Source organism: Triturus cristatus, chromosome 11 (assembly GCF_964204655.1).
Source record: "Triturus cristatus chromosome 11, aTriCri1.1, whole genome shotgun sequence".
NCBI classification, from domain to species: domain Eukaryota; kingdom Metazoa; phylum Chordata; class Amphibia; order Caudata; family Salamandridae; genus Triturus; species Triturus cristatus.
The window spans coordinates 513,797,900-513,825,642 of record NC_140594.1 but is presented as its reverse complement, the minus strand read 5'-3'; the positions used below and the strand labels follow the sequence as shown (position 1 = coordinate 513,825,642).

The 27,743-nt window shown below is 44.9% G+C and overlaps 1 protein-coding gene across 1 annotated transcript in view; it reads left to right on the top strand.

The window, feature by feature from the left end:
• LOC146784498 (zinc metalloproteinase-disintegrin-like VLAIP-B) overlaps positions 1–27,743 on the top strand; it is a 2,353,571-nt gene that overhangs the window by 1,909,823 nt on the left and 416,005 nt on the right. The window contains exon 14 of the mRNA XM_085632965.1: positions 3,533–3,695. Coding sequence (XP_085489091.1) covers positions 3,533–3,695 — 163 coding nt within the window. The remainder of the gene's footprint in view (positions 1–3,532; positions 3,696–27,743) is intronic.

Sequence of the window (27,743 nt, the reverse complement as noted above, 5' to 3'; positions counted from 1 at the left end):
ACAGCACTAAGGCAGGATGCACTATACCTCATGTGAAGGCATAACTGCATGAGGAGATATGCCCCAATAGTGTCTAAGTCCATTCTTAGGCATAAGTGCACAGGGAAGCCATATTGAGTACATGGGCTGGGAACTTGACACTACGAGTTCAACAAATCCATGATGGCTTCACCGAATTCCAAGACATTTGGTACCAACCATTTCAGATTAATGGGCCCGCACTGATGCCAGTGTTGGATTCATTAAGAAATGCACTCAGAGGGCACCTCAGAGGTGACCCCTGCAAACCTACTAAACCACTAGTGTGTGTGTGTGTACCAGCCTTCCATCTCCAGTTGTTTCTGACCCCAGAGGTAGGAGCCTTTTGTTCTTGTGGGTCAGAAACAAAGCCTTCTCTGGGTGGAGGTGCTTCACACCGACAGCAAACAGGAATAGCATAAAATATCGCTGAGCCTCAAAGGCTTCCTGCCCTTTGTTATGCTGACCAAGGCCTCTCCAGCTAGTGGAGATGCCTGACCCCCTGACCTAGCCCCACTTTTGGCGGCAAGGTCGGTGGCAAAATTAATAAACAACAAAGGGGTGTCTCCTCTCAGTCGGAACCACCCCTAAGGTGCCCTGAGCTGAAGTGACCGCCTCCTTTGAAAATCCTCCATATTGTCTTGGAGGAGTCTAGCCAATTGGGTTTGGGGTATATCTCCCTCCCCAGCAGGAGTGGACATACAAAGGGTATAGTCAACCTATAGGTATGTAGCCCCTGAATCTTAATCTTCAGATTGCTGATGACCTACGAAGAAGAGGACAAAGAAGAGCATTGCAGCAGCAAAGACTGAAGACACCAACTAACTTGACCCCAGCCCTACCTGTCTGTCTGCAGCCCTCAAAGACCCTGCTACAGAAGAGCAACTCGTCCCACAGCCCAGAGACCTCCAGAACCTAGGAGAACTGCCTGTCTTCTAAAAAGACTCCTGATCTCTCATGGACAGTGGACCTGTCCGGAAGAAAACAAAGTTTAAAGACCAAAGCTCTGCTCATACATCCACAAAGTCGACCATCTCTGCATCAGCCGCCCACGACCCGAGTCAAAAAGCCCACCAGTCCAGAAAAGGTTCCCCACTGATCCTGAGCAAGAGTCCCTCATAGGTTAATCCTTGCCGGACTCCTCCTTGACGCCTGCAGCCTCTGGATGACAACCCCCGCAACTGCGACTGCACTAGTAAGCTGACTTCTGACACCAAATGACACCCCTGCACGCGGAGCCCCAGGGCCTTGGGGAGATCTACAAACTGTGTCCTAATGCTCAAGCACACCCCAACTTACCTGTGCAGCTGTAGGTTTCTTTCATCCAACCTCCTGGCCTGAGCCTGGAGCCTTTTTCCGACTTCAAAATTCTACCTTTGGATGAATTGGACTCCCGGTGCTGTGTCCACAGTCTGCAGCTGGCAGCCTCTCTGCTGCTGAGGGCGGTAGTTTTGGTGCTATCTTGTGGCCCTTCCTGTGCTTACCTTAACCCCTGGAGACTAGGTCCCAAAACCGTGCTACTCACCTGCAAGTAGTACCACTCCGATTGCCTCCTATTTTTATTGGATAACATTGACACCAGATCCTGAGTTTGACCTCTGCACTCGGCCGCCCTGGTGCTGCTGGTGGTGCAGTGAATTCACTTGCCTGAACACTGCCTGGTACTAACTCTTCATCTAAAATCTCAATATTGTAAATCGTTTACTTGCCTGTATATTACTGATTTGTTTCCTCCCACAGGATAGCATTGTACTGATTGAAAAATGCACTGTGTTCACTTTTTATATTGAAAAACAGTGATATTGCAAAACTTATTTTACTGCAACAAAATATCTTTCGGTCTATAAAATAAATATACTAAATACATTATTTTTACAAATCATTGAGTGTGTACAATCCTTTCTTGCCTGTGTGTGTACAACAAATGCCTAGCACTTCTCTCTGATAAGCCCTCTGATAAGCCTAACTGCTCGCCCACACTACCACAAAAGAGAGCATTAGTATTATCTACTTGAGCCTCTGTAAAGCCTCTGGAGATCCACTGGACTCGGTGCACACCATATCTCATTTTGTAAATACAGAGCCAGCTTCCTACAATAATGACACAGTGGACACTAGGAAGATCGTGGTTCAGGCTTTAGTGACATAAAAATTGGATTACGCTAATAGCCTGTACCTAGGCCTACCCGACTATCTCATTCTGCGTCTACAAGTAGTGCAGAACGCAGCAGCGAGAGCGATCCTTAAACCAAAACCTAGATCTCATATGACTCCTATTCTCAAAGCTCTGCACTGGCTCCGACTGAAAGAAGAATTAAGTTTATATCCATGGTGTTATTCTTTAAAGCATTCCATGGCCTGGGCGCTAAGTACCTTAAGAAGCGTGTTGTCCGCTTACATTCCAACTCGGACCATAAGATCCTCTACTGCAGACCTCGCACCCATCCCCAAAATAGGCTTAGCACGCATAGGGGGAAATCCTTTGGGTTTCAGAGTGCACAAATATGGAAAAGCCTACCTGCCTCATTGGCAGCCTCAGCTGACCTGGCAACATTCAGAAAACACCTTAAGAATCGGCTTTTCAAGAACCAGTTTTAGCTTAGTTCCCTGCCACTATGTCCACCTTAGCACCGATGTCCATCTTAGTGCCAGGACACTCCAGCTGGAATAGCTATATTAAATCCTTTCATTTCACAGATAACAAGCTCTCATTGTTTAACGCCATACCCCATAAATCAGACTATACATAATCAACTATAGCCCATCTTAATGCCACCAATCATTTGCATGAAGTCACATAAATCACATCTGCCTATATCAATTTAATCAACCCAAAAAACTGGTGCAAATGTTTAGAATGGTCTCCTGACGAGGTCAAGACTAATTCCATTAACCAAGCGATACCAAAGGGTTCTGCATTCTGTCCATCAACTGTTGTTTTTGCATTTGTCACCCCGAGTGGGTCGGGTATGCTCAGACGTGAGTCCCGTGCTCTCCATGCCACTGGAATCAAGCTATCCTGGCTGAAGAGGGGTGAAACCCCGAAACCGGTCCTAGGATGCTTGGTTCCAGTCCAGGGAGGACCTGGCTTGGCAGTTCGGGCTGGACTGTGAGGCACAGAGTCAAGACTGATTTGCATATGGCTGGGTTCAAACTGGAATGGCATGTTGAGCAAAAAAACGATGGATTTAGGCCCAGATCTCTGTACTGGGTTGAATGTATTCACATTGTTCTGCATTCTGTCCATCAACTGTTGTTTTTACGTAATCCCATTAACCAACAATAACCAACAACCTTTCTTTACGGAGCAGCATGTTCCATGGTGTAAAGCATTTTAACACCCACAAAAGAGGTGGTAAGTGCAATAGAAATGCAATTACATTTGCATCTTCAAAAGCATGGAGCTGATCATTTGCATAAGTCAAGCTGGAATGTCAACAAGCAATTTAATCATATCGATCTCGCCTGTCTCTATAACTAACCACTAGCCTGTTCTTTTATTCCATCTCAACAGGGATATCAAATGTGGCAAGTTATTTTGTATTGGCGGGAGCGACTCCCCAATGATGACGGGTGGCATGATGTTCATTAATCAATGTAAATGTGTATTCCCTACTCCTGAGTATGTAGAGAATTTTGCAATGGTGAAAAATGGAACAAAATGCGGACCTGGGATGGTGAGTAAAAAATCTTTCAGTTTCTCATTGATTTAAGCCTCATCTCCTTTCTTCCTTCTTCCACCTTTACCCTCACTCTGGATACCTGTTTTTTTAAGTCCCCTCCAATGTTTAGTGTAGAAATAGTAGTGATTTTGATTTGGATTAGACTAGCATCTTGTGTTTGCTTATTTCTGATTATTTTGTCTGGTAGCCCAGTTTCATTGATAGTCAGTGGGTGAATAAGTAAATGAGTTAGTGACTAAGTTAGAGGGTAATGTGTGGTATGTATCAGCTAGAGACATCTAGCCGCAGATACCTTACCTCTGAATTTCCCAGGCGCCTGACTGGATCTGGAAGATATTTCTTCAAGCAGTACCCCTGCTCACCGGTAGGTTGCGTCAGTTGGCTCTGCGTGACATTGTTGGCTTTGTCCGTGATGGCAGTAACATCCGCGTCACCTATATATGTGCCACTGCGATGTCAGTTATTTTCTTTCTATTCTAGCCAGTGCATATCAGTGAAGACACCGCTGTCACTATTTGGCAGTCTTTGTTTGACGTTTTGTCAACCCCTTTTTGGTGGGTAGACTTTTTTAACCATGTCTAGAAAGACTTCTAGATTCAAACCATGCTGCGCCTGTAACTGCTTATTGTCAGTGACGGACCCACACCTGGTTTACCTCTGGTGCCTGGAGCGTAACCACAACTCAGAGTCATTCTTCGACTGTGAAGCCATGACTCAGAAAGCTTTGAGGGAGTGGTTCCTAAAGCTACATGCTGCCCGGCACTTGACACAGCGTCGCTCAACTCTTAGGAGGTCTTGTTCATGGTCTCAGTCAAGAGGAAGGTCCAAGCATTACTCTGAGAGTCTCAAGTCCTCATCCTCCCACTCGAAGTAGTCGGGTAGGCCAGGTATGAGGCATAAGAATCGCTTGAAGTTGAATCATGCTTCAGCTTTTTCCTGTCTATCGGTACAGAGGAGCCTTGGCATTCTAGGCCTTGTTCTTATAAACCTGCACCTGGGTCAGCTCCGTGCTTCCCTGCTTTTTCGAGATTCAGAGCAACCCTTGTCCTGTTTAAGGAATTGTATGATGTCATGTGCCTCATGTTTGGGGAGCTTGACCCTACCGGCGCGCCTTCAGGCTTTGTGGGTGCTGAGGAGGCTCCATAGGGCTCGGCACCGGCAGCTCCGTCCTCAGTGCTGATGTCACCCCATGAATCCAAGAATGGATCCGGTCCAGCACCTGTTGTGCCTTTGCGAACCTTCCATGGTACTGGCTCGGACATTGAAGCTCTCGACACAGCTGGTGCCACCCCAGTGGCAGCAGCCCCATTCATATTCCTGATGACCCGGAGCAGGAGCCGCTACGAAGTAAACTAACGCCAATACCGGCTTCAACAGAATTTTCCTGATCATAGGCTATTTTCTGAGCCCTTTTCCGGAGGGTTAAGAGTGGAAGAAGATTGGGAGGGGTCACTGGGCCCTTTAGAAGACCAGCGTTATCATGATATGGACTTGTGTGAGGAGCTGGGTAAAGCCAGTGGACTGGACACCTCTCCAGATTCTGGCATGCTTTCTCCCCTAGCCGTAGCTAAAGAGTTGTAAGCATCATTTGCTATGGTGGTGCGAAGGGCGACTGAGGTCCTAAACCTGCAGCTCCCTCTGGTGGCATTCATGATTAGTATCTTGATAGAGGTCTTGCAGCCAATTGCCTCCTCTCCAGAACTCTTGCTACTCTTTAATGAGACCCTTACAGATGTCCTACTGGGTACGTGGTTCAAGCTCATTACAGAGTCTCCTGTGAATAGGATAATTACCTGTCGCCATCTCCTTGCTCCAGGCAACCCAAGCTTCCTCACCAACCACCCTATATCAGAGAGCGTGGTGCTCCAAGCCTCTTCCTCCCATGGTGCTTTCCCTTCCATGCCTTAGGACCAATAATCCAAGAGGCTGGATGGTTGGGGTAAGAATAATTTTTCTTTCATCAGCCTTGCATTGTGGTTGGTAAATACAGCATGCTAATTGGGCCATTATTCTCACTCCCTGTGGGAAACAGTTGTGCAAGCGCTTGCCACAGATCCATGAGAAAGCCTAGACTACGTTCAATATCAGATGGGAGAGATGCAGTAAATTCGCCATCCTTTGTGGTCGCCACACGACCAACTGTCTAGGCAGAGCAATTTCATCAACAGTGCCTATTTGACGCAATGCTTGGTTGAGGAACTTATGCCTTTTCAGGGGATGTTGAGGTCTCTCTCATGGGCATGCACTTTGATGGCACCCGTTTCTTTGGAGACAAGGCTGACATGGCGCTGGAGCGTTTTAAGGAATCACGGCTGTGGCCAGGTCCGTGTGCCTCTCAGTGGCCACACATCCCCAGTCTGCCTTTTACCCTTTTCGTGGCAAAGGAAGGGGCTTTCAGCTCTGCCAGGCACACCCCAGCTACAGGACTGTGCAGGTTACACAAACTCCATGTTGCTCCGTGGGTCGGGCGGCCAGAGGTCAGGTCAGTCTCACCCCTCCTGCAGACTCAGCCTCCAAACCTTGCCCTTCTAGATCATGGGCAGCCAGTTGGTGGCAGGATCAGCCAGGAGGGTTACGTCCTCCTGAGTCGTGAGCCAGGAGTGACGCTGCTGCTATGCTATTTGCACTAGAATTTGAATACCTGTGGTTTTATGAAGAGTTTTTAATATATTTTTTAGAGGGGGTTAATTCCTTAGTTTTTTAAGGATTGCCAATACTGGGGTACCGCAATTGTCATAGCGGGGATGGCATTTTGGGGGGAATCAGTGTCAGCGGTCGAGTCTTTTTCAAACCTGACTCTATATCAAGAGAGCCTGGCGCGAGCGCACAGTGGACGTGGGCAGCGGGCGCACCCCTGGCGCGCCAAAGGCGCCCCTAAGGCAAGCCCGTCTGCACCTGTCAGCGCTCGGCCCATGCTCAGTGCCAGCACCCCTGACCGATTGAGAGCAGGTAAGCCTACCATGCTAAAATACTCCAGAGATTTATTGCTGGGTCTGAATATCATCGACAAAACCACAGGATGTATGTGTCTCAGCCTTAATGCAAGGCCCCCATCCAGCCCAGTGACCTGCCCAAACTGTAAAACTACTCTACCTTATCTGGTATACTGACTGATTGATCTAGAAAACAAGAAAGGTCAGTAAAAGCTAAAGAGGTAAAACGTGCATTAAAGTGCATATTGTTGAACGCATGTTCCCTGGTGAAGCATAGTGTTGAATGTGCAACACTAATCGTGGGAGGAGATACAAAACTGGCATTCATCACTGAAGCATGGACAGATGATGCCTCTGGCCCTGATTTAGTCAAAACCCCACCCTCCGGGTACATCTGCCATACAGTAAATAGGCCCTATAGGAAAGGAGGGGGACTAGCTGTAATTTATCATAGCTCAATCACGGCAGCTTTTCGAACAGCCTCAAATGCAGCATGTGAAGCAGTGTCCTTTACTTTCACTCTTTCCCATCATCACACTTTTAAGGGCATCCTATTATATAGACCCCCGCATCCTAGGAGCCCTTTTTTAACATCAATGGGAAGTTTGCTGGCAGCGGGGCTGCGCTCACTCCTATACTATACTGGAAGATTTTAATTTCTATTTGGAGGCCGATACAGAACCAGATATGGAGAACCTTATAGATCTGATGAATAGTGCCGATCATAGGCAGCAAGTAATCAGGCACACTCACGTGGCAGGGCACATGTTTGATGGTATTTTTTCCAACCACCCACATCTTTCATTTACAGGCCTGCTGCCCCTAGTGTGCTCAGATCATGTGGCCATTCTATTTGAGCTGGCCCTTCCTGATCATTATACTACTGGAAGGCCTCCTAAGAAATTAGGGAAATTAGAGCATGGAATAAAGTTGGGGGTAAAGATTTAGCAGATTTGCTTATGTCAATTGTGGGACAATGCCCCCAGATGTGGAGGAGGCCACGTCCTTATATACAACCTGACTGGAGTTTGCCTTAATAAGCTATCCCCAAAGAAAATTCTATTTCCTAAAATGTTACAACCCTTTGCTCCATGGTACACAGAGGAACTTAAGGATCAAAAACTGATCTGTAACCGTCTAAAACGGAATTGGAGGTAAGAGTGTAAAATAACGGAGGGAAACATTTATAAACAAAGCCTTTTAGTTTATAAACAGCTACTTTTTAAGATAAAGCATGAGTACTTTGTTGGTCAAATTAACTTAGCCAAAAACTCGCCCAAAGAGCTTTTCGAAACAGTAGCAAAACTGGGGCGCTCCCAACCAGAAAACATTCAAAGGAGCCAGGAATTATGTGAGGAAATTGCCAGGTTTTTTCTGGCAAAAGTGGAGACTAGTTTTGCAACTTTTAATGGTCCAGTAACTGATGTGACAGTGGCCTTAACAGAGCGTTTTAAGTTGGCCTTAGGACCCCAGCCTATTTTTGATAGGTTTGTACCAATATCCATTATTGATACCCAGAAGCTTCTCATATCAGCTAAATCAGGTTCCCCTTGTGACCCATGTCTGGTGGCGGTCGTAAATTTGGCCCAGAACAGTTTGCCTTGTCACTCACCTCCTTATTTAATGGAATGTTTACAGAAGGACATTTTCCCAAATCGTGACAAACTGCTTCAATATTGCCGCTACTAAGGAAGCCTAGTTTGCGCCCCAAGGATCCTAATAGTTTCTGACTTATCTCACGCCTCCCACTTCCAGCTAAACTGGTCGAGAAAAAAATGAATACACAATTGAGTGTTTATTTACGCAATACCAAAGTCTTGGACCCTACTCAATATGGGTTCAGAGAAGGTCACAGCACCGAAACTGCACTCCAAAAATCTACTGAAGAGACCAGGGTAGCTTTGGACCATGGAGGGAAGGCGGCTATGATCATGCGAGACCTCTCTGCGGCCTTCGATACGGTCCATCATGGTTTGTTGATGGACCATTTGCGGGCCTGCGGAGTGCAGAGTAAAGCATGGAAACTCCTGAAGTCCTTCCTCTTGGACAGACTGCAAATAGTCTCATTAGGCAAATTTTATTCTAAACCTTTCTCTCTGATATGTGGAGTTCCACAGGGGTCGTCACTGACTCCTACACTTTTTAATGTATACGTTTCTTCGTTGGCTCCCCTTAATAATTCCTTTGGCTTTTGCCTCACCTCGTATGCAGGAGACAAGCCAAATGTGGTGTCGCTGTGACCCGGCCAGGAAAAGGCAATAGGAAAGAGGTTTTATGACTGTATGGAGGCAGTTGGTAGGTGGATGTCGAAAAATTGTTTAAAGCTTAATTCGAGCAAAACAGAGGTCATCCTGTTCGGGAACGATCCCAACTTCTGGACCCCAAGTTGGTGGCCTGATACTATGGGGTCCCTCCAGACACCCACTAAGTAAGTAAAAAATCTGGGAGTGCTAATAGATGAGAGGCTCGATTTGGGCAATCAAGTCAATGCAGTATTTTCGGCCATGTCATATACTCTCAGGACAAGAAAGAAAATATTGTCTTTTATGCCGAGAGATAGCCAGCGAACGGTGGTTACGGCACTAACTATGTCGAGGCTGGACTATTGCAATAGTTTATACCTGAATATGGAGGAGCGTTTTATACATAAACTGCAACTGTTGCAGAATGCGGCTGCTAGACTGCCTACCGGCACATCGAAATTTGCACCTATCTCAAGTGAAATCAAAAGACTTCATTGGTTACCCATTAAAAAGAGGGTGCAGTTCAAATCCCTTTGTTTGGTCTTTAGGGCCCTGCAAGGCATAGGTCCCGATCACTTAAAACAGCAATTTCAGTGTTACTTGTCCAAAAGATCACTTCGCTCCCTCGGAGCAAAGCTAGTGATAGTACCACCTATAAAAAAAAAACTAGGTGGGTATGCAGAAGTTTTGCTGCTGGTGCGGCAAATGCTTGGAATACTAGTGATCCATTGGCTTTTAGGAAGGCCCTAAATACATGTCTGTTTGATTAATAAACTGGTTGCAAATTATATATCACTTGGAGGACTGTAGCTAGCGCCAGGACACCCCAGGATAACCTCTGCGCTTTACAAATTTCTATAACATACCATAACATCACCTCCACCATTGACAGACCATCTCATCAGACAGGTTGGACTTTCAGATAGTCAGAAGAGGCTACTACTTTTCCTTGAAGACTACCCCTCCCTCAATGCCTCCATCGTACAACATGCTGATGGAGGATCATTTGATTTTACTCCTGGGTGAATAATTGGCTCTCTTGGACAAGGGAGTCATAGAGAGAGTTCTGGAGCCAGAAGTAGGCTGTGGTAGTTATTCTCGCTACTTTCTGGTCCCAAAAAAGGACAAGGGCCTTTGTTCTATCCTTGACCTACGAGCCCTTAATTACTTCCTCAAAAAAGAAAAATTCAGGGGGGGGGGGGGGGCAGATTTACAAGCCCCTTGTGACACTTTTGCGCTGCCTTTGCATCACTTTTTGTATACAAGCGGAGGCACACACAATGTGCCACATTGCGGCCCATCTACAACGTGACACATCTAGAAAGATATGTCACGTTGTAAAGCCCTGCTTCAAATTATACCTGCTCAGGTGTAATGTATGTAGGGTGGGTGTTTCCAAGCGGGAAAGCCTTGTAAAAGTGATGCAGTGAGCACCACTTCAAGGACACCCCTGTGTCAAAACCATGCGCATTCTTGGAGCAGGCATAAGGAGTGTACTACGAATAGGCCTCCCCATGCATTGCTAGAGTTGCGTTGTGCTTGCGGCACGACTCCAGCAATGAGTGACTTTTGCGCCAACAGATGCAAAAGAATTTCTTATGCATCTGTCAGTTTTTGCGCCATGGTGTGCCATATTCTAAATACGGCTAATTCATGGTGGTGCAAGGGTTTTGCAGGCTGGAGCAGGGAAACTGACGCATCTACACAGTTGCATCAGTTTCTTGTAAATAAGCCCCAAGATGCTCATTCTAGCTCAGGTCCTGTCTGCCCTGGACCCAGGAGACTGGATGGTAGTATTGGCCTTAGAGGCCTCCTATTTCTACATTCCCATCCTGCCTGCCCATTGGCACTACCTGCAGTTTACTGTAGGCCACAGGCATTTTCAGTTCACCATTCTTCCCTTTGGCCTTACCAGCACCCCTCGGTGTTCACCAAGGTGATGGCGGTGGTCGCAGCTCATCTGCCCAGATCAGGGGTACCAGTCTTCCTCAGTCTCAACAACTGGCTGTTGAAGGCGGGGTCACCACAAACTGTCGTCTCCCACCTCCAGGCTATGGCGGAACTCCTGTGTTGTCTGTGGTTCACTATCAACATAGTGCACCCTGCACTAATCTAGGCAACCCTTACGGTGATTTTAGTGGCTTTGATAACCATAGAAAGCTCTCAAAGTGGTCGCTGTGGAGAACAGCCTCCATGCTTATCTTGAAGGAGTGTTAAGCGCTTGCTTTGCCAGTTTAATCTCTGGTGTAGATCAGATGAAAATAATCTACACAGTGTTTAGTCAAAATAAGTCTGTTACTATCACTATCACAGTGGTATATCTCCTACCCAGATACACAAGTATACTTCAAATACAATCAGGTGAGTAGCACAAAATACAGTGGTTTTCAGGGGAGGACCACACCATATACTAAGAAAGTGAAATGCTGACTGCAAAGGAGAACATGACTAGGACCAGAAGACCCAGAGGAGCTGGGGACAACAAGGAACCACACAAGGTAAGTAGCCATGAACCCCGTTCAAAGGCTGTTTGCAGAGTGGAAACACAGCTGCGTGCCCATTATAAGTCAATGTAGAAGTCGCATTTGCAGTTTGAAGAAGAAGGACCCTTCCCAGAGGACCTTGATTCATTCCCTTGGAGGACAGAAGGTTGGAGAAACACTCCACCCATGGATTGCCCAGGAACTAGGTTACCTACACCAGGAAAGCCAGGTGTATAGGGGCGAAGAGAATTTGGAACCTGCCGTAGATAACAATGGAAGACTTAGAATTAAGTGCCTCTGGAGAAGTTCAGGAAGGAGTTAGGTGGAATCCAAGGGTGGATTTTAGACTTTAATAACGTGCAAGTGGAGGGGATTGATTCCATGCCACTCAGCAGTGACCAGGAGGCACAAAGAATCAATGCCCACCGATGTCAGGAGGTTCTGGAAAGTCAACGGTGACATTGTTGCTACAGCTGTGAGGACCAGGTGATGCTGAGGAAGACCAGGAGCCATACACGAGCTGTCCCACATCAGATATCAATGACGAGGTGATCCATGTCTGGCAGGAGTACCAACAAGGCTTGGTAGCCACAACTGACGTGGAAGACGTAGAAGGAGCAAGTTCGACCAGCAAGGTCCAAGGGGCCCACCAACAGCAAGTGTGTCAGAGCAGGCACAGACCAAGCAGGGGAGCTCATTGAAGCAGTAAAAGTCCCTCAGGAGAACGCACAAGCCAAAGGCACGGGAGTCATAAGAGGACCTCGAGCATCTCACCAAAGAAGAAGGCCCACGTGCAGAGGATTTGGTGAAGATGCTGATCTTAGAGGTAAGAGATGTTGGAGGCTGGCGCTTCTTGTGGCTTGAAGATCTCTGGAGGGCAGAACCAACCAGCCTTGGTAACTTCAAGTTGATTCGGTGCACAGTGGTTCGGTCCCAGTGGTTCTGAGGATGGATACTGGCCTCAAAATTGTAGAGAGGACAGGCCAAGCCTCAAGGGAGTTGTAGAACCACAACCTGTATTGCTGAGCCCCCAGAACTCAGTAGGATGACAGGAGCAGCAGATCGGTAAGAATCATTGTGGTCCCTTGCATTGATCCTTCACTCCAAGGGAGATTTATTCAGGTGTCCTTGATGCCCACAGGTCTGTTGTAGAACCTGGAAGAAGCAGAGACACATACAATAAAGAAGATTAAAGATCAGCAATACCAGGAGTGGCAGGAGTCTTCTTTAGTCCAGTCTCCAGGCGAAGTCCAAAGAAGTCCAAGTGTCCAAACTGTTGAAGAGCGATGTAGTTTTCAGGGTTGAGTCCTGTTCCCCGATCAATCTAAGGACCAGCCACAGGTAAGCCCTTAGGTATCCTAAGGTAAGGTTCAGAACAACTCGAGTAGGGGCTGGACAGAGGGGAGGATACTCCCATGTCCTTTGTCCTTTGTCAAGTTTTGTGCCAGAACGGAAGACAAGGGTTCCCTGAAGTGGCTCAAACTGGAATATGCAAGGAGGGCACCAAATGGGCCCTCATAGTAGCCTGTTGGCACTGGCAAGCATCATCACCCCTGCCCAATACACAAAGTCCTGTCAGGAAGTTGGTCACGCCTCTGTGTGACAGAAAACCTATTGTTCTACCTTCCCCTTTTCAGTGGCAATCACATCTGCCAGGAGGTTGAGCAAATTGCAGGCTTTGTCATCCAAGCCTCCTTACCTGACAGTTTTTCCTGAGAAATTGGTGCTTCGCATTAGGGCCTCTTTAATGCTGAAAGTTTTAGTACCTTTCGATGTGCTGCAATCTATCACCTTGCCCATTTTCTATGCTCTGCCACATCCCTCTAAGGAAGAGGAGTGACTCCACATCTGGATCGAAAAAGAGCATTGTCGTTCTATTTTGACCGCACAAAGAAAACTCCGGTTAGACCACCAACTCTTCGTGGTTTACCATGGGACAAAGAAAGGTTGTGCGGTGCCGAAGAGGACTATTTCACGATGGGTAGTCCTCTGCATCAAAATTTGAAACAGTCTCCTGAAGGCCTAAGAGCTCATTTCACCAGAGCTAATGCTACTACCACAGCTTTACAATGTGAAATTCCAGTCCCTGACATTTATCAGGCAGCAACATGGGCAACCCTGCACACATTTACCAAGCATTACTGCCTCTGTGGTCTTTTGCTGTTCTGTCTTGCAGAACTTTCTGGTCTAAACTTGTCCTCTGTCCCTCCATGGATTGTATTTATTGGTTATCTATAGCAAGGCTAGATGTCTCTATCTGAGGAACTAATTACTTATCTTCTGTAATGCATTATCTGGTAGAGACATGATCTAGTCGCAGATTCCTTACCAACCTACCCATCCTCCCAACATTGCAGTCAGGATTAAATGATCAGGGGTGTTCCCTTTCAGGGCCCTAGTTGCTCAAAACACACCACTGTCAGTGCACTTCATGGCTTCGTTCTTCTGGCATGGAAAGTTGTGAACAGTAGCATCAGCACACCAAGGTGGCGTCTTTATAGGTGACACAGACGTCACTTCTGGTACAGATGACGCTGATGACGTTACGCAGAGCCGACCAACGTCACCTGCCTGCGTACAGGGATTTTGCTCAAAGTAAAATCTTTCAGATCCAGTCTGACGCCTGGAAAATTCAAAGGTAAGGAATCTGTGGTTAGATCATTTCTCTACCTGATAAAGCTTGACCCAAGGTAAGTAACTTGTTCATCAATGTGCAACCTGCATTATAAACCCACTTGGAATTGCCACTTCCTTCTTAATCCCATTACTTATTGTGTTTGAATGACATCTTTATAATCAAGTTCTTAATTTAACTTTTTGGTAGTATCTCAATTTTCCGAATTCCCAAAAAGGAGAACTCCAAGTTGATAAAGCTCCCTTTTGAGAAACTGCCAAGATGAGGAATACCAAATTCCATGCAAAATAGATTTTTGTGAAATATACCACACAGGGGTTTGAATCACTGGCTACAATAACTCAAACTCATCTTACAATTCCTAAAATGACAGGAAGAGAGATTGTTGTTTTTTTTAAAACAAAAGGCATGAAGAATGAAAAATGGCCCTAGTAGCCCCTCTTCTAAGTCAACTGTGACCTGAAACAAGAAGATGGGAAAGAAAGAGCACGTCTGCTGAAGTAGAGGGAAAAGAAGTCAAGCTACACACACAAAAAACGGAGAAAGGAAAAGGTGATAGAGAGTTCTGGCAAGGAGGCAAGCAAAAAGAAGGAGCACAGGTGTTGCAAGCACCTCACTTATATCATTAGGCTGGGGAGATGGAGGGACAGAGGGAGGGCTAATGTAACAGTGAAAAATAATAAGGATGAGTTATGGAAGCTACGTGGGACACCCATCACCCTGTTTCCAAAATAAAAATGGGGGATTGAGTAGAAGTATAAAGTAAACCAGGAAGGAACCGGGAAGAGTTAGAGGGAAGGAAGCGAAATGTTATGCAGTGATACGGGACTCCACTTAAAACAACTATTGGCAAAGCCAACATCTGTGACCTTTTTTATTCAGTGCAAGTGTTCTTCATCAAGATTTTATGTGTCTGTGTGGATGAGTGTATGGATGGATTGGTAAGTCACTCATGTGCTCACAGGCCCTCTCATCTCTATCAGATATTAATACATACACTCACCGTGTCCATTATTGCAGTAATTTAACTGTGCAATAAAAATACTATATCATACTGGCCAAGGTATATATGGACAAAATAGATGTTGCACTGAGTTTTCAGGTATGCAGATAGTTTTTCTTGTGAAAATATGTGAACAGGGTTCCTCAATAATGTTTGAGTCAAATGCATAGTTAAAGTAAAGCTTCATAGTTTAACTTTTGTATTGTAAAATTGATTTTTCACTTTTCGCTAAGAAGTAATCATACAAGCTTTTCATAGTATTAGGAGGACAATGTTCATAACCCAAGGAATGAACACAGGATAGATTCAGCAGCAGCAATACACACATGCACGCACACACACACTCACGCACACACACACCCCAAAATGACACACTGATCAAAGGAAAATAAGCCACATTCGATATACCAAAAATTGTGTAAGAGAAACCAAGGGCCTCATATATGAAACGTGTTGCACCAATGGGGAAAAAGTGTGATGCAGCACTTTTCATTGCACCCTCCTTGCAACATCATTGATGCGTCGTATTTACACTATGGAGCTCCATGTCGCAAGGATTTACCAGATACCTCAAAAACCCTGACGTATCTGGTGGCGCAGTAATGACGCATTGCCGGAGTGTGTTGGTCAACTGACGCAACTCCAGCAATGGTGTCATTACACATGGGAGAGTCCCATGTGAAAGGCCCTGCACCACTCCTTATGCCTGCTTGAAGCAGGCGTAAGGATTGACGCAGTCGTAGAAGTGGTGCAGTGAAATCTCCTAGATTTCGCTGCGCCACTTCTATGAGCCTTTTTTACGTGAGAACGGCCACCCTGCATACATTATACCTGACACAGGTATAATGTAATACTGGCATTTCAGGCATGCCTAGATGCATCACTTTGTAAATAGGGCGTAGTATGGTGCATTGATTACACCGCCGCTGCCTCTCTGAAAAGGGCCTCATTTATGAAAAGTGTTCGATCGTTGGGGAAAAACACTTTTCATTGCGCCCTCCTTGCGACACAATGGATGCACAATATTTACACAACGGAGCTCCATGTCACAGGGATTGACCCCATACGTCAGGGACCCTGACATATCTGGTGGTGCAGTAATGACGTATAGCTGGAGTGTCAATCAACTGACACAACTCCAGCAAATGTGTCAGTTGAAAGGCCCTGTGTCTTTCCTTATGCCTGCTTGAAGGAGGCGTAAGGATTTGATGCAGTCAAGTTATATTAGTAGTTCTCGTATGCCTCAATCATATTACTATAAAATACCTACACAGGCCGCTAAAGATTGTTAACATAGCAGTGGTTTCCCATTTTTGCGATAAGTGCTTTTCCATCCAGGAAGCATAAGCCATAGGAGGTTGCCACCAGGGACGCTAGTCCAAGTTCTAAACTCTCCATGAACAACCTCGTGCATTATGGAAGTTGTGGATTTCTTTCACTTCATTTGGATATGAGCACCAACAGTTTGTAAACCTCAGGCCCATATCAATCAGTCACAAAGTCACAACTTATTCATCATTGATTTTCTAGTAAATAGCTGACTTTTCCAGCTTTGCTTCTTTTTGTTGTAATTAATTATATTAATTTTGCCCTAAACTTACTGAAAGGATAGATCACCCGTGAAAGCTGTTTTAAAAAAAAAATCTTTATTCTATTCATGTTTGTAGTGACTTATAAAGTGTGAATTCCACCCGAATATGTTAGCTGAACCCTCGTGTGTAAATCAACTTTTCGCAACAAGCAGAGGCAGTGAGGAAGCAAGGATGAGTAACAGGGCCGTCCATATTTGGTGCCTGTACAAATTGAATGTGGCCCCATCATGCTCAGTGTTATTTTAGTGTGATTGCTGAGATCCAAGATCTGGGGAACACTGTGTTAGTCTGCTCTACACTAAGACTACTTAGCAGAATTTTGTCAACGCCTATCGCTAGGTTTATTCCTGCAGTGTTCTTCTGACAACATGAGATCCATTTCCCCACCACATTCAACAATGGCAGCAGTTTGGTCCTTAGACCTTTGTTATTCATCTGAGGCCATGGCACATAGATGGGCCCTAACATGTCCTTCTTCAGTAGTGGGTATATTTTACTTTTGGGTAGCTCCACTCTTTTCTCCCTGACAAAGTGTTCCCATCTTTTGAGGCAATCCTGCATGTAGGGGAAGTTCCACTTGAGATCTTCCGCCTCCATGCCGGATGCAGTCTTCCACTACACCCATGTCCTCTAGTTCAAAGGAAAACTCCTCAGGCCAAGATCTACTGTACTGGTCATTTCCTTCGGTTCAGCGGGCTAGTAGGTGGTAGAATGGCTGCACAAAGATCTCACCACATTCTCGGGCCACTATCTCTCTAGGTGTCAATCTATCTGTCCTGATTGTTTGGGAGGAGCAGCGGATGTCTTTGTCACTGCTTTTCTTGCACGCTCACAAAGGTGCCATCTTGTTTCTCCTGTGTCTTGGCTGGGTCTGCACCAGGCAACATTGCTCTCTTATTTCCTGGTTGGTCCTTCTTTTATGTGGATAATCTGGTGAGGTTCAGATCCCAGCCAAAAGCCTCTCATCTAGTTCTGCCTATGATTTTTCCCCGATTGTTGCACTGTACCTTCACCCTCTCTCTTCAGGTGGAGGGCATGCCGCTCGGCTTTCCTGCTGTGCTTCCAGGATGTGAGCTCTCTCTCCCCCTCCTTAGCCCTCCCTTTTCTCTAAATCCCATCTAGGTTGCCTTCTGCGCTCTGAGCTAAGCTCTGTTGTTTTTGATCAGACTTTGCTCTCAAATTTGCTTTTGTTGTTTCTTTGCCTACCTGCACAAACCCAGTACACCCTCATCATCGGAACCTGGAGGACTGGTACCCCTTTCCTCACCCTGCTAATTGTATCACTGTCTAGTACCGCTTAGAATTTTGTGTTCACTTGAACAGGTGGGAGTGAGTGTTCTCCACGCCGCTAGTGTTCCATAGGCTGAACAAGATGGACGGGAGGGTTGAACTTTGGCGAGTCCTTGCACTTGACTGGGGTGCCACTGGGATTGCCTGGGCCTGCAGGCCTTTTAGACTCTCATGTCTGGACCAAGCAGTTTGTTGTTCAGTAGGGGGTGCTTCTGCTTCCTCAAATGATGGGTTGGTGTATCCCAACACTGGGAGAACACCTTCATACCTGCATATGGCAGGGGAGGTGTGGATGCCTCACTTGTTGTCTGTGAATGTGTGCCTCAGTGTGTGCGTGCCATCCTTGGCAAAAACGTATAACATTTTTTGGCCTGCGTGGCGAACCTGGCTTGCATGTTTTTACTGGCGACTCCATGATAAGTTGGGTAGGTTTTAGGTGACAGATGCACCTTAGCTTCTCTGGTTTTAGGGAATCTTAAGTTTTACTCTAATCGTGGAGAAAATATATACACTTCATTTACTGATTCTATCTACTTCTCTATTAGCTCAGCGCTATCTACAGATGCATAAACATGAACATTTCACAAACACAAATAATGCATACAAAGGGTCACAACCTAGAAGAAAGTGCAATTGTTAATCAAACACCATGAAAACTGGCATCAAATAATACATTTTACTTTGGTATCAAATAACGACTGTGAGAAATAGCAGTGCCTTCATAGTACATTTAGACACCAACAAAACACAATACTTTAGACAAAATACAGTTGCAATAATCACCAGCACCACAACTTCAACTATACCTTGCATCAATTTCAAACTATGAAAAAGAAAAAACAGACAGAAAAAAAAATGATGACTTTGTCAAAAATATCTTAGCCCGCTCTTAGCACATGCTATCTTGGGACCAGGGGAAGCCCTACATGGTACACAGGACTAAGTGTGCCAGATAGTCTGTCAATATTGACTCTGGGACAAAGATTGTAACAATTTTGCAGAGAAAAAGGAATAACTCGAAAACCACAGGCCTTTCTTGGATAAACACAAGCTACACCCAATCTCCCAGATCCAAATATTTTTCTCTAATGTACAAATCGCACCCTGTATCACACCCGGAGGCAACGCATACAATCTGTGTCACGCTCAGCAGTCTAAGCAAACAACACCTCTCACTTCTTTCAGATACCAACAGTGTTAAGAAAATGGTAGTACTGAGAAAATCTATTTACACTAAAAAATAAGATTGAGGTGCCGGCCCTATATCACACCCAGGGCCCATGCATACCATCTGTGTCATGCCCAGCATTCAAAGCGTTGAGGCCTCAACCAAGTATCACACCCAGCATACAGGCGTACCAATTGTGCCACGCCCAGTGGGACAAACAATATTCACCTTTTCTAGTGTGCTGACTATCAAAAAAAGGTGACATTCATGAACGCCAACGAGGCTGCCTTGTGACTCTTCAGTTTGTATACATAAAATAGGTAACATGCCAGATTTGTGTCAGTTGCAGGGGGCTCAGGTTTAATTTTTACACTTCGTCTTGGTTTGCCATACTTTAAATGCTGGGACTAAGGCTCTGATGTATTCTCTTACCCTCTATGTCGGTGTTTTCCGAACGGACTTCTACCACGTGGAGTCAGAAGAACTTCCAATCAAATGCGGTGTCTGCTCAATTTCTTTGCTATTCAAATGTGAATCTGTTTGGGCGGGGTCTCCTTCTTTCGGAAGCAATCGGGTCCACGGTACCAATCAGCTCCTATCTGGCTTGGCAAAATGTTGTTCGAATATCAATTTACCTTGAAAAAACAAAAGACAAGAGGCATTTGGCAAAACAGGAAAAGTTGATTTAAATAAATGCTTCGGCCGGGAGTACTGTTGCAGAAGCAAGTCTGAGGACTGTCTGAAAGTACAGTCGATCAGAGCAAGGTTTTATAAATTTTTTTAGGTATCTTAAAATGCTTCAGTCAATCCTTTTTTGGTAAAGAAAGCGGGCCTTATCTTTCGAGTCAGAACTAAGTCCCCTGATAACAAATGCAGGTGGGCCTAGATTGTGCGTGGACACAATGGGGGCCAGTGGGTATTGTGCCCAGATATCTGGCATGAGGGGTGCGTGATTACTGTGTGTACTGTGTGTGCTACGTCCTGATTGGCTGTGTGTTCCTAACTTCGTGGAACATCTGACTTTGTGGTGTTTTTGGAATGGGCACACCTCGCCGGCCATGTGTGCTTTATAGGGGCCAATCTCCCTGGACCATTGTGGTGTCCCTGCGCCTATCTGTGGTATTTTTCTGAGTTTTCTGTTTGTGCATTTGTGTGCCGGCTATGTGCCACCTGCGGCCTGTCAATCAGTAACCTCAGGCGTAGGTCTCAGAGCCTGCCTGACCATGTATTTCTAAGTTGGAGTTTGATGAGAGATCATAACTAGTGAACTCGATAATAGAGATGCAATTTTGTTCTTAATCATGAATGTAACATTATTAACGTTGACATAAACTTTTTCAATAGTAATATTCCCCTTCTAGTGGAATTTTCAACTACAATATCTAAGCCATACTTCATGGCAATCCCATTATTGGGGACTTGCTGTTCTTCAGTTTTGACTATTACTACTTTCCTAGTTACTTACATTCTACCCAATTTGAGGAATGCGTTTTTACAGCTGGAACCCCCCAATTTCAGGAAACCACACAATAGCAATACTTAAACTAGTTGGAATGCCATACACAGTCCAGATAACTGCCAGAGAAGCCAGTCCGGGTACTAATACTGCTCAGGGGCACCTCCCTCCTCATGCATGTCTCTTTGTAATTGATGCAATGCTTGAATGGCAAGAGTCAGAGTCCCATTGTCTATATCATTGCCTGGGATAAGCATGCAGGAGGGTGCACCAATCTTGGCACACACCCCTCCCTCCATTGCAATCATTAAGTCTAATACATTGCATGCATCACAATGAGACGAGGGCACTCAGTTCTTCCTTGATTGAATTAACTCTGAGCTCAGTGCTGTTCATCATGTTGAACATTTCCCACCTGGTCATTTGTAATCAACGGGCATTCGCTTTTGTCTACAAGGTAAACAAGGTTATGGACCCTCCTGCTGATAATTGTGCATCAGAGAACACTCTTCTGAAATGTCCTTCCACTGCACTCAGCCAAAATATTCAGCAGTTCACTTTTCTCCAGCCAAATTCAACAAAGTTGTCTTCTTCCTTAGCAGTGTTGGTACAAATCTGACAGATCTTAGCCGTAAATGACCAGGGTTGGGGTATGCACGGTGACAAGAGAATAGAGGCCATGCCTCCTGGCGATGAGATGAGTGTGGGCAAACTCGCTGCATTGCCAGTAGATATCAATCAGCGTTCAGGTGCCCCATTGCATTCCCAGAATGTGTAGGATTATGCCACAGTTTTTGCTTGTGCCAAGTGGAATTCTTCCTTTACCTCTGAAACACAAAGAATGCAGTTTAAGTCCTGTACAATTAGGGGTTGCCCCTTTTCTTCTAGCTATGTGTATCCACACACCTTGGTATCCCAGATTTCCTGACATGGGGTATCTATGTTGATGTTCAACCCTCCCCTACGAGACTCCTTTCCCTTCATATCATCAAGATGGGCGGCCCTTCACTGGAACTCCATGACTGGGGTCCATTGGTTTTTAAAGAAGACTGCCCCAGATACGCTAAGAACCACGCTGGGACCACAGGTAGAAGCAGGAGTGGATGTGCATGTGCACTAGTTCGGTTCAGGAAGGAGAATGAACTACCAGAAAATGGGAGTGCACAATTAGACCAAAAAATACAAGAAACCACCAATGAGAATTCTGCGACATAAGCAAGAGGATCCCACACTATAAAATTCCAATGCAATTACAACCCTATGATTAAGAAATAGAACGCAACCAGCCCCTAGCATAAGTCATAACAGTAGTGTCACAGAATGCAATAACAAGACAAAGAGAGTAATTCAATCAAATAAGGCAGAACTGGAGCCAATGATTACACAACTGTCGTGGGGACAAAAAAAGAAACTGCGCAAAACACATAAGGCTAACAGAAGGAAAAATAAGCATTTATCAATGTTCAAAAAGAAATACAACTGTCGCCTTTGAGCAAGCTAGAAAAGCAGGAGGATAATATAGATGAAATAAAATCAGAAGCCTTGAAGATCTACCACATCTTCCTCCCATAAACATAGCCTACCTGTGAATTTGAAGAAGACCTACAACATGAATCTGCTGGGGCAAGAGAAGAAACAACTAATACACCAACATACATTGGATCACAAACACAGTCAGGACCATTGGTGAAAAGGGAAAGCTAAACTCAGACAGACTCCCAAATCATTTCACAAATTAGCACATTCCCACGTACAGACAAGAACAACACTAATGGCGGGGCCCTTATACAAACAAGCTCCTGCACACCGAAAAATGTAATCATGCAACAAGTGATAGAGCATGAGAGAGGAACATGCACAAGAAGGAAAATATTGTAAACACAACAGCACAACAACCCAGAACGGCCAGAAGTGCGGAACCAAAAAGGGACAATTCCATCATATGGGTTACCAGCGGAAATAGAGTATACTCTGAGCTCAGTGCTGTTCATCATGTTGAACATTTCCCACCTGGTCATTTGTAATCAACGGGCGTTCGATTTTGTCTACAAGGTAAACAAGGTTATGGACCCTCCTGCTGATAATTGTGCATCAGAGAACACTCTTCTGAAATGTCCTTCCACTGCACTCAGCCAAAATATTCAGCAGTTCACTTTTCTCCAGCCAAATTCAACAAAGTTGTCTTCTTCCTTAGCAGTGTTGGTACAAATCTGACAGATCTTAGCCGTAAATGACCAGGGTTGGGGTATGCATGGTGACAAGAGATTAGAGGCCATGCCTCCTGGCGATGAGATGAGTGTAGGCAAACTCGCTGCATAGCCAGTAGATATCAATCAGCGTTCAGGTGCCCCATTGCATGCCCAGAATGTGTAGGATTATGCCACAGTTTTTGCTTGTGCCAAGTGGAATTCTTCCTTTACCTCTGAAACACAAAGAATGCAGTTTAAGTCCTGTACAATTAGGGGTTGCCCCTTTTCTTCTAGCTATGTGTATCCACACACCTTGGTATCCCAGATTTCCTGACATGGGGTATCTATGTTGTTGTTCAACCCTCCCCTACGAGACTCCTTTCCCTTCATATCATCAAGATGGGCGGCCCTACACTGGAACTCCATGACTGGGGTCCATTGGTTTTTAAAGAAGACTGCCCCAGATACGCTAAGAACCACGCTGGGACCACAGGTAGAAGCAGGAGTGGATGTGCGTGTGCACTAGTTCGGTTCAGGAAGGAGAATGAACTACCAGAAAATGGGAGTGCACAATTAGACCAAAAAATACAAGAAACCACCAATGAGAATTCTGCGACATAAGCAAGAGGATCCCACACTATAAAATTCCAATGCAATTACAACCCTATGATTAAGAAATAGAACGCAACCAGCCCCTAGCATAAGTCATAACAGTAGTGTCACAGAATGCAATAACAAGACAAAGAGAGTAATTCAATCAAATAAGGCAGAACTGGAGCCAATGATGACACAACTGTCGTGGGGACAAAAAAAGAAACTGCGCAAAACACATAAGGCTAACAGAAGGAAAAAGAAGCATTTATCAATGTTCAAGAAGAAATACAACTGTCGCCTTTGAGCAAGCTAGAAAAGCAGGAGGATAATATAGATGAAATAAAATCAGAAGTCTTGAAGATCTACCACATCTTCCTCCCATAAACATAGCCTACCTGTGAATTTGAAGAAGACCTACAACATGAATCTGCTGGGGCAAGATAAGAAACAACTAATACACCAACATACATTGGATCACAAACACAGTCAGGACCATTGGTGAAAAGGGAAAGCTAAACTCAGACAGACTCCCAAATCATTTCACAAATTAGCACATTCCCACGTACAGACAAGAACAACACTAATGGCGGGGCCCTTATACAAACAAGCTCCTGCACACCGAAAAATGTAATCATGCAACAAGTGATAGAGCATGAGAGAGGAACATGCACAAGAAGGAAAATATTGTAAACACAACAGCACAACAACCCAGAACGGCCAGAAGTGCGGAACCAAAAAGGGACAATTCCATCATATGGGTTACCAGCGGAAATAGAGTATACTCTGAGCTCAGTGCTGTTCATCATGTTGAACATTTCCCACCTGGTCATTTGTAATCAACGGGCGTTCGATTTTGTCTACAAGGTAAACAAGGTTATGGACCCTCCTGCTGATAATTGTGCATCAGAGAACACTCTTCTGAAATGTCCTTCCACTGCACTCAGCCAAAATATTCAGCAGTTCACTTTTCTCCAGCCAAATTCAACAAAGTTGTCTTCTTCCTTAGCAGTGTTGGTACAAATCTGACAGATCTTAGCCGTAAATGACCAGGGTTGGGGTATGCATGGTGACAAGAGATTAGAGGCCATGCCTCCTGGCGATGAGATGAGTGTAGGCAAACTCGCTGCATAGCCAGTAGATATCAATCAGCGTTCAGGTGCCCCATTGCATGCCCAGAATGTGTAGGATTATGCCACAGTTTTTGCTTGTGCCAAGTGGAATTCTTCCTTTACCTCTGAAACACAAAGAATGCAGTTTAAGTCCTGTACAATTAGGGGTTGCCCCTTTTCTTCTAGCTATGTGTATCCACACACCTTGGTATCCCAGATTTCCTGACATGGGGTATCTATGTTGTTGTTCAACCCTCCCCTACGAGACTCCTTTCCCTTCATATCATCAAGATGGGCGGCCCTACACTGGAACTCCATGACTGGGGTCCATTGGTTTTTAAAGAAGACTGCCCCAGATACGCTAAGAACCACGCTGGGACCACAGGTAGAAGCAGGAGTGGATGTGCGTGTGCACTAGTTCGGTTCAGGAAGGAGAATGAACTACCAGAAAATGGGAGTGCACAATTAGACCAAAAAATACAAGAAACCACCAATGAGAATTCTGCGACATAAGCAAGAGGATCCCACACTATAAAATTCCAATGCAATTACAACCCTATGATTAAGAAATAGAACGCAACCAGCCCCTAGCATAAGTCATAACAGTAGTGTCACAGAATGCAATAACAAGACAAAGAGAGTAATTCAATCAAATAAGGCAGAACTGGAGCCAATGATGACACAACTGTCGTGGGGACAAAAAAAGAAACTGCGCAAAACACATAAGGCTAACAGAAGGAAAAAGAAGCCTTTATCAATGTCCAAGAAGAAATACAACTGTCGCCTTTGAGCAAGCTAGAAAAGCAGGAGGATAATATAGATGAAATAAAATCAGAAGCCTTGAAGATCTACCACATCTTCCTCCCATAAACATAGCCTACCTGTGAATTTGAAGAAGACCTACAACATGAATCTGCTGGGGCAAGATAAGAAACAACTAATACACCAACATACATTGGATCACAAACACAGTCAGGACCATTGGTGAAAAAGGAAAGCTAAACTCAGACAGGCTCCCAAATCATTTCACAAATTAGCACATTCCCACATACAGACAAGAACAACACTAATGGCAGGACCCTTATACAAACAAGCTCCTGCACACCGAAAAATGTAATCATGCAACAAGTGATAGAGCATGAGAGAGGAACATGCACAAGAAGGAAAATATTGTAAACACAACAGCACAACAACCCAGATCGGCCAGAAGTGCGGAACCAAAAAGGGACAATTCCATCATCTGGGTTACCAGCGGAAATAGAGTATACTCTGAGCTCAGTGCTGTTCATCATGTTGAACATTTCCCACCTGGTCATTTGTAATCAACGGGCATTCGCTTTTGTCTACAAGGTAAACAAGGTTATGGACCCTCCTGCTGATAATTGTGCATCAGAGAACACTCTTCTGAAATGTCCTTCCACTGCACTCAGCCAAAATATTCAGCAGTTCACTTTTCTCCAGCCAAATTCAACAAAGTTGTCTTCTTCCTTAGCAGTGTTGGTACAAATCTGACAGATCTTAGCCGTAAATGACCAGGGTTGGGGTATGCATGGTGACAAGAGAATAGAGGCCATGCCTCCTGGCGATGAGATGAGTGTAGGCAAACTCGCTGCATAGCCAGTAGATATCAATCAGCGTTCAGGTGCCCCATTGCATGCCCAGAATGTGTAGGATTATGCCACAGTTTTTGCTTGTGCCAAGTGGAATTCTTCCTTTACCTCTGAAACACAAAGCATGCAGTTTAAGTCCTGTACAATTAGGGGTTGCCCCTTTTCTTCTAGCTATGTGTATCCACACACCTTGGTATCCCAGATTTCCTGACATGGGGTATCTATGTTGTTGTTCAACCCTCCCCTACGAGACTCCTTTCCCTTCATATCATCAAGATGGGCGGCCCTACACTGGAACTCCATGACTGGGGTCCATTGGTTTTTAAAGAAGACTGCCCCAGATACGCTAAGAACCACGCTGGGACCACAGGTAGAAGCAGGAGTGGATGTGCGTGTGCACTAGTTCGGTTCAGGAAGGAGAATGAACTACCAGAAAATGGGAGTGCACAATTAGACCAAAAAATACAAGAAACCACCAATGAGAATTCTGCGACATAAGCAAGAGGATCCCACACTATAAAATGCCAATGCAATTACAACCCTATGATTAAGAAATAGAACGCAACCAGCCCCTAGCATAAGTCATAACAGTAGTGTCACAGAATGCAATAACAAGACAAAGAGAGTCATTCAATCAAATAAGGCAGAACTGGAGCCAATGATGACACAACTGTCGTGGGGACAAAAAAAGAAACTGCGCAAAACACATAAGGCTAACAGAAGGAAAAAGAAGCATTTATCAATGTTCAAAAAGAAATACAACTGTCGCCTTTGAGCAAGCTAGAAAAGCAGGAGGATAATATAGATGAAATAAAATCAGAAGCCTTGAAGATCTACCACATCTTCCTCCCATAAACATAGCCTACCTGTGAATTTGAAGAAGACCTACAACATGAATCTGCTGGGGCAAGAGAAGAAACAACTAATACACCAACATACATTGGATCACAAACACAGTCAGGACCATTGGTGAAAAGGGAAAGCTAAACTCAGACAGGCTCCCAAATCATTTCACAAATTAGCACATTCCCACATACAGACAAGAACAACACTAATGGCGGGGCCCTTATACAAACAAGCTCCTGCACACCGAAAAATGTAATCATGCAACAAGTGATAGAGCATGAGAGAGGAACATGCACAAGAAGGAAAATATTGTAAACACAACAGCACAACAACCCAGATCGGCCAGAAGTGCGGAACCAAAAAGGGACAATTCCATCATCTGGGTTACCAGCGGAAATAGAGTATACTCAAAGACCCAACAGACAATAATGCATGGTGGGAAAGAACGAGCAAGCCTTGGGCAATAAATTCAATAGACAAAGGGACACAGTATGCCAGGCCGCATCAGATGAAGATGGGTACAGATCTGACCCACCATATAACAAGAAAAAAGAAAGACTATCATTTAGCTAGACATGCGAACGGGAAAGGAAGCAAACGAGAAACATCGACCAACATCTCTATCAGCAACTTTAATATTCTCACCTGAATTTAACATGAAAGTGGTATGGGACATTTTAAATAGATCTAATATACTACTCCTACTACACAACATACCCTCCCTATCCCATCTTACTACGATACATCTAATTTTAGGCAAGTTTAAGTGCCACCCAGAAATCAGCATAAGAAAATCAACATTAACTGAGTGCTCTGATAATTCTGAGGCTCAGAACATTCTACGAGAAAGCCATCAATTCAAGGAGTGGGGTATATCAATTAACCAACCAA